The sequence below is a fragment of the Dufourea novaeangliae genome, unplaced genomic scaffold (assembly GCF_001272555.1).
Source record: "Dufourea novaeangliae isolate 0120121106 unplaced genomic scaffold, ASM127255v1 scaffold260, whole genome shotgun sequence".
Taxonomy (NCBI): domain Eukaryota; kingdom Metazoa; phylum Arthropoda; class Insecta; order Hymenoptera; family Halictidae; genus Dufourea; species Dufourea novaeangliae.
Genome location: NW_015374130.1, coordinates 11,831 through 20,084, shown reverse-complemented (window position 1 = coordinate 20,084; position 8,254 = coordinate 11,831). Strand labels below are relative to the sequence as shown.

At 36.6% G+C, this 8,254-nt stretch overlaps 1 protein-coding gene across 1 annotated transcript in view; it reads left to right on the top strand.

Annotated features, from left to right (window-relative positions):
• LOC107191239 (Y+L amino acid transporter 2) overlaps nucleotides 1–4,350 on the top strand; it is a 61,132-nt gene extending 56,782 nt beyond the window's left edge. The window contains exons 6-8 of the mRNA XM_015580229.1: nucleotides 1,196–1,345; nucleotides 2,235–2,412; nucleotides 3,878–4,350. Coding sequence (XP_015435715.1) covers nucleotides 1,196–1,345; nucleotides 2,235–2,412; nucleotides 3,878–3,939 — 390 coding nt within the window. The 3' untranslated portion in view covers nucleotides 3,940–4,350. The remainder of the gene's footprint in view (nucleotides 1–1,195; nucleotides 1,346–2,234; nucleotides 2,413–3,877) is intronic.
• The last annotated feature ends 3,904 nt before the right edge of the window (nucleotides 4,351–8,254 follow it).

Below are 8,254 nucleotides of genomic sequence, written 5' to 3'. Positions count from 1 at the left end.
CCTACACGCGAGAAGTCTGGTTTCTTTGTGATTGTCCGTAAGCTGTTTCGAAACCCAACTTGCACATGCATTACGGTAGTGTAGATTCTTATGAATAGTGGAGTCAATTTTCAACGATTTTTTCTATTGTAACTGACCTGTCGCTTTAAATAAAGTCGTTAATGTGAGATCCAGTGATAGCATTGAAACCTCGATTGGTCGTCCCGCGCGTTGCCGATTGGTAACGTCAGTTCGGCCATTTTGAAACTGATGAACCCGTTTGTAAAAATTTTTCGCCATTCTTACAACTTATACCGTTTTGCTTAAACATTGTGGAGTAAATCTCAGGTTGTTTCACACATGTTCCTTGGTCTATTAATTTTTCATTCTGAAAATCACTTAATAAGGGAATACCCCCTTAAACGAATTACACTCACATTACAATTTTCTTTTACTTCAAAACAGCCACGTGCCCGGTGCTGAAATTAATGTTAAATCGAATGTTAATTTGGCATAAATTTCAGTAATTCTAAATACCAACAGGTAGGAGCATGGTAGGAGGCCCTTCTTCTACGTCAACTTTTTCCCCTAGCGGAAACCGAGTTTACTCGTAGGTGTACCCGTTGCTAGTTTCGAGAACAACTGAACGATACCGTGTGTATACTATACATTACATATGTATACTTTTCAGGTACACGAGATGAATCGTAATTTTTTATGAGTACTAATCAAGTTCAATGAAACGTGTCTTTAATGTCTAACAAATTAATGTACTCGTGTACATATTGAACATGATACCATCGCCATGACATCGATACATTGGAAATCCGTGAAAGGATGCTTGCGTCCCGTGCTCGTTTTTATTTTATCACTTACGTCTGCATTTTTATTTCACTATCACCATCTAGTGGAAAATTTTCGAAGCTTCAATGTTCGAGTACCTTCAATGGACAGTAAGTTCCGCGCTATTTCCATTAGTGTAAAGAAAAATATAAACGTTCAATTGGTCATTAAAAGTGTTACGATGTAGTCGTTATTTGGATTATTCATCTCTGAAACGAGTCGTTTGTAGTTAAGGGTTAAGTAATCCCCCAGCGGTTCTTGGTGAACGAGTTGCACGAATCTAAGCGAATGAAGAGCTTATATTCAGAATGTTTATTTCGCCTCTGGTACTCGAATCCGGGCTCAGTCGTTAAACTATAATTTCCGTTTCTAGTGCATTATCACCATGGCACTTCTAGTCACAGAGGATGTCTACGTGCTGATCAATTATGTCAGCTTCGTTGAGGCACTATTTACCACGCTGTCTGTGTCTGGCCTCCTCTGGCTTCGCTACAAAGATCCCGAACGCGAACGACCAATAAGGGTACGTACAGAACATTTTCCTCTCGATCGTTTGCCTGCCCATAATTCTCGAACGTTGCCCAATGGTAGCGAACCAGCTGAATTGATCAGCGATTCAATGACCAATTCAGCTGCGAACAGTGTTGGGCGGTTTTCAATGTAATTGACAAAACTAATGAATAACATGTAAAATCCATATATTCGTTATTTCTGGATAATAACACAAACACACACACTTTATTTTGTTTCCGAATAAATTTCCTTGTACGAATGAGACTTTATTCGATCGTTCGTTATTCAAATAAATATTCTATATTTAAATAAAGGGAACGATTTTAAAAGATAAGGCGAATGTAGTAAATTCATTGGATTACGATACCGATGTAACAGAATACATAATGTTCGTTACATATTTTATATGACTGAGATAATAACAAATATTAATAGATTATAGCACCGGTAATTAACTAAAGTGAATTACTTAAATTTGCTTTTAGTACAACTCTTTCTTCGAAAAGATCGTCGGAAAGTCTGCGTAATTTTAGGGCATTTATCATTGTGCTGAAACAAAAGTATTTCTACTGGTACAGATGACGATATTGGTGTCTTCTGTCTGTGAGATGCTTTTTGCAATCATTGTAATTTATACAATAACTCTTTAATAATTTACTCTTTTCCGAGGAATAAACGTGAATAAGAAACAATGAATGCCGAATAATGGACGATTGGATTAACGAAAACGAACAGCTAATAATTAATTATTCGGAATTTTCACTCAAATGAATATTTATTCGAAATATGCCCAACACTGGTGCTGAGACACAGTTCATCAAGGGATAAAGAGAACGAGACGTCGTTTGTGAAGATTAATAACGATCCACGGTCCAATAAGAATATACTATTGTTCACAGGTGTCGATCCTGTTACCGATCATATTTTTCGTCATCTGCGCTTTCCTGGTAACGTTTCCCTGCTACGTGTCGCCCTGGGAAGTGGGTATTGGTGTGATAATCATCCTATCCGGCATACCGGTCTACTGGGTCTTTATCTATTGGAAAAAGAAGCCTAAATGGGTCGTAAGGTCATCTCGTAAGTAGCCAGCTGCTTATTATGTCAGACACTTTGTCTATGTCTCCTGCTATTACTCACCCGGGATTGCCTGGAATCCGTTGCCGTCATTATTTATCCAATAAGCCGCAGACATTTAATTGTTGCCTTTTAAATCGCGTGTACAACGCTGTTACCTTTAATAGTTTCAGATAGAAGCTTTTTAAGTAAAAACATAAATAACTTAGAACTTCTCTATCAGATGTCGCCTATACATGGTTAATCTCGAGAAACAAAACAACGAAATATATCTGTTGGGATTGAAGATAAAAGAATATATCCAAGACAAAAGTGGTGATACAAGCAAACTTTTTGTTTGATGTTATTTTCAATGTTATTTGAAGGTCATCGATGTTTTCTTAAATGGCATCGTGTAGTTTTAACTTCATAACGTTGTAGCTGATGTCAGAAAGAGTTCAGTGACCTAGTATATTATGACTTTGAACTGACCTTGAATTCAGAAATCTAAAGAAAATTATTTTTTTTAGATCACATTATTAGGAATGTTCAAAATAACGACCTTTCACAATAATACAAGCATTTAATCGTTTTGTAAGGCTAGGAAGTTGCAGTTGCAAATGTTCAAATTAATTCAAATTTCAATAACACGGTTGTCGCTTCGAATCGAACCCGATGACTTCGGACACTAAACTAAACACGTCAATGTTTCCGTTGATAGAACCTAGATTTCTGAGTCAAAGATCATTTCAAGGTTATTCTAGTCAATGTCGGTGAACTCGTCTTAACATCAGGTACAACGCTATAAAGTTAAAACTAAACAATGTCATTAAAAAACAACATCAATGACTTTCAAATAACCTTGAAAATGACACCAAACAAAACTTTGTTATATCATCATTTTTGCCCCCTTGAACAATAAAACTTTTGTCTTAGACATATTTTCCCATCTTCAATACCAACACATTTAGGTGTTCTGTTTCTCATGACTAACACTGTATAATTATGCTTTTCGGAACTCCTGGAACCTGTAGATCTACTATTTCCAAACATTTACATTGGCAACAACGACTACAATTGGGCCATTCTGAGCCAATTGTCCTGTACTTTTTCAATGAAAATCAATTCAAGAAATCTCATATCATTCGATTTCTAGGGGCAGGTACATTCATTAGCCCCTTGCCCTATGACTTTCTTGATGTCTGCAGTCTCCCGAATTACATTTTTATCGATAGTTTCCCAGAAACGAAAGGAAGTCCATACTTATCGCAACTGTACTTTTACTGTAAAAGTTAAATAATAATACCAGCTACGTGGTACTTCACTTCGACTAAAAGAAAACCGAATAATATTCTTCTTTGTTTTGACCGATTTTTGAATCGTTAACACGAGTCTGACTCGATGTTACAGGGCAAGGGGTTAAACGCACGGTAGATAGCTGCTCACTAGAATCAGAGTAACGGATCTCTTTTCTTTTTTTTTTTTGTAGACAATCTGAACATGTTGTGCGCGAAACTGTTCATGTGCGTACAAGAGGAGAAGAGCGATTGAGGTCCTTGAGCAACATCTTTCCTTCGTCGCATAGTTTCGTACGGAATCCGCGTAAAGGTGGGATTTCCTATATGCGTTAGACGCGTGTGTCTGCATTTAAACGAAGTACGACCGTGTTTCTGTTTCTCGTTTTATCCCACTGTCTTCGACGTGTAACGTCTGCCGAGCGTCTTCTGTAACAACTCAGACGCAAACCCATGCGTTTCACGCTAACAGAAAATCCCACCTGAAAGTCGAGCGGAGCGGAGCCGAAGAGCCAGCATCTCGGTCATTCTGTGCGTATTGATTACGGTTGCGACTCTCGACCGAATCTGACATAACATTCCAATAAAATCGGCACCGTTTCACGCTGGACCTGCGAACCAACGCTATTCTGAACGCGCGACGGCATTCGCAACCGTGTTTTTCTGCGTGCGCGCGCGCGCGCCTATAACTCAGCGCACACTTAGCACGTAGGATTGCGGTCGACAGTGTCAATTATAAGATTCCTCTTTCGTAACGCAATAACGACTTTTCTATGGATCCAGTCCCGAGAATCGCCATAACATAATCACAGAATATCGTGTACATTTAATCCTAAGGAGGGGAGCTAGACATCGCCGCGATCAGTACAAGGTTGATGCAAAGTTGGGACAGCGTAAGAGGACCATGTTACCTGTAAGTATTGAGAGACGCGTTGCACCTAAAATAGTGTAGCGATTTCTTGTGCTGGACGTTTTGTAACGTGAATGACGTTTATGCGGCATGTTTCATAACATTAAGGACTTTTTATATAGTGTTTTATAACATAGAGGAGTTTTATACAGAGTGGTTGCATCTGCATAATGTTTGTAGCTATCCAGATAACCATTTGCGTGCAGATTGGCAGCAGATTTTGCAACATAACCTACATATATCGCAGGATCTGCCGCCAATATGCTTCAAGATTCTGTCAGGCAGACTTTGTCTGCAAAACTCAAGCCAAATGCGAAAACAGATGGCTATAGATTTGTAGACAAATTTCAGCACTATCTGCTGTCAATCTGCACGCAAATGGTTGTCTGGGTGGGAACATACGCCTTCATAAGAAATAGTCAAACTAGCCACTTACAGCCTGAATGAAACCTAGTCGTACTGGCATATAATTTCGCATTTGTTCAGAAATTTCCTTTAAGAAAAGACGTTCGTATACCTTGTTATACGCATTGATTTTGTGACTTCAGATTAAAGGTTACGTCGCCTATGTCTGAGCAGTTATGATAGTCAGAGTGTTAAAGACTCTATTGGGTTCCAAATAAAATAAAAGCCTAACTAACTTATACTGAATTTTAGACTATACAGGATACTATAAATGTATGAAATACACAGTCTAGTCACTAAGAATTAGGAGGGCAAAAAAAAAATGGTTATAACATGGGAACATCTTATAAAATATATGTATATATGAGTATTGTTCATTGTTAAATGTGTTCCAGATGTTATGTGACACTATCTTCGAAAAAATTTCGTTATGTAGTTGATCTAAGTGATGAGATATGTTCACCACTATAGGTAGACTACCTATTTCGCTCGGCAACAAGTAGTGGAAAACACATGTTGTGGCTCATATCTTCAAGGTTATCGCTTTACGACGTGAGCATGTACCCCAAGTTTATCACCGTATCCTCATGAAGAATTTTTGGCAATTCGCTTATACCCATCTTTCAATTTTAAATTTTGACTCCTTTAAATCATTATTGCACCATTATGCACATAATTTACACGTATTCCTTTACGTATTGTATGTGTACATATACATATACAGGATTATCTGCAGAAAATATTTTTCATATCAAGTAACAATTTTGATAAAATTTTTATTGGGTGTCTAGAAAGATACCAATACTCAGTACAATAACAGTAAGACAATTTTCTTAGCCAGTGAAATTAATTCGTGTCTTAAGGGGTTTAGTCCAGTTTTAAATGTGACCTTATCTTCGCTAGCGAATTAGAAATGATTCCACTGCCTTCGCCGTAACGAGAGATTTTAATAAATGTAGAAATCCTTGTTTACTTTTAGATCCAATCTGTCTTCTAAGAATTGATATGGTTTTTAGCTGGTCGATCAGTAAATAATCGCCATTGACCAAGTAATTTGAAACATAACAAATTCATTTGTGTTGTATAGTATTGCATCTTATGGACAACGAATATGTGCCAGACGATAAAGTTATGCGATATATCCATTAAACGGTTGAAAGAACGTCACGTGCATTTGCCAAAATGAATCGTCGATGCGGGAGACGATTACCGACGCGCACAGGATCATGCTCTCCTAAAACTTTCCCGCACAATCATTCTCGAATAACGGTGATTCTGATCGCGTTCACGCGCATAATATTGTAATATAAGCAACGTAGCGATACATATTTATACTATTTAATTGTACATACGACAGGAGCAACTATAAATTATTCATCGTTATTCGTATATTGATAAACTGCTTCGTTCAATAGGTAATCACTGAGACATGTATAATTAGCATAAACTCTTGCGTGTCTGTTTTATCTGCCATATTTATGTTGCTAACCAGCAATATTATAATATAGACCGGTAAATTATGTGCAAACCTATAGAGTTGCGTTCCGATTTATTGTAAAAGACATTTTTAAATGTTTTTTCAGGGTAACGAAATAGAATTCGTAAATAGTTTTTTGTACCACAACGAAAAAAATATTTCTTTTATTGGCGACTATGGTTCTTCCAGTTGTACGACACATTTGGTCGAATTATGCATTTGGAAATAAAAAAAAATGGAGTTGAACGTTGCTCACATTGTACAAAGAAATAGCGAATATTTAAATCTTTTCTAGGGATAGGATCGTTACTATGATCAGCAATGAAATAGTTTCCAGTGGTTGGAATTAATAGTCTTGTGAGAATGGTAGTCTTCCCCTGAAATGTATTTTTGAGATAGTAAAAACAAAATTGATTAAAGAATGACTTACACTGTTTTGTTAGACACGGAGCGAAGCGTACATTGTACTTGGACAATTTCTAACCTGCAATTGTACCTTTATAATGAATGGAAAAAAGTTAATAGAAATTGTTAATAGTATTTTTTACATTAAGAGGTTATGGACATCGCAACTAAATATGTGTTTTTGTGTCATTTTCTTTGTCTGATAATATAGCTCTATGAGATAAAATCTTTTAAAGCTAGATAAGAAAATATTTTCAAATAATAATCATTATTGTACACGGGATACTACGTCGGAAACAGAACTGACGCGAGTCGATTGTATACACCCCTATTGTCTGTCTCAATGAAATCATGTTTGTAGTTTGTACCACTTCGTGTCTAAACGGTCAGTATAAATTCAGTCTTAATTCGTTGAAACAAACGATCACCGATGACGTGCCTTGTGTGTCATGCAAGCACAGAGAAAAACTATGAAATCTGTGTACCCTCATACTTTCGAATGAATTTTTGAACGCTGTTAAACAACTCGATTTTAAAATTAAATATTTTATTTTTTTCAATGTCTCTGGTGTAATTACAATTACATTTAAATGTAATTGACGTTAAATTTTTGTTTCAAAAGAAGTATATTTTCGACCTTTAAGATATATGTTTTTAGAATAATCAACGATGAAATCGGTGTTGTAGCTCAAGAAGAACTGAAAGACAGATTCAGCCACTTTTACGCTGGATCGATGACAGTTTGATAGGCCATATTTTTAGCTCAAGTATTATTAGGAGACATCGCTGCAGTTCCGTCGACGGTGTGAACGAAACCTGTTAACGATAGAATTCACAGCGATACATAGGTGTAAACTCCTATTTTTATATTGTACACACGAAGCGTAGAGTCATTTTTTATAAACTGCACGATACTATTATCGAGAAATTAAATGACGAGTCTAGCGCGTAAGCAACTGGTATTCTAAAGATAGTCACAACGAATAATGTACCAACGAATCGAGTTTTATTCAATGAATTTGTCACCCGTAATGTCAAGTAAGAATAGACGAACGAAACTGTAAAATGTAAATGAAATTTCTGTAATTTACAATAAATACAGGACATTGTATGTATTGATTGGATACGATAACGTAAGTGTAATCTCATAACACTGTAACTTATAGTACGTTTCAAGTTAGAACTATTTTGGACACGCGGAAACGTTGCCTGTAGAACAGGGAACAATGTTAAACCTATTTTCCTTGGTATAGCTATCTTGATATAAAAATGTGCACTGCGTGTTTGCGTGCCACAAATCTAGCAAGGGGTTCAAAGTTTTCACAAACTCGAATGACATACTGCATCCAAAGATTGTATGTACCCCTCTCATCC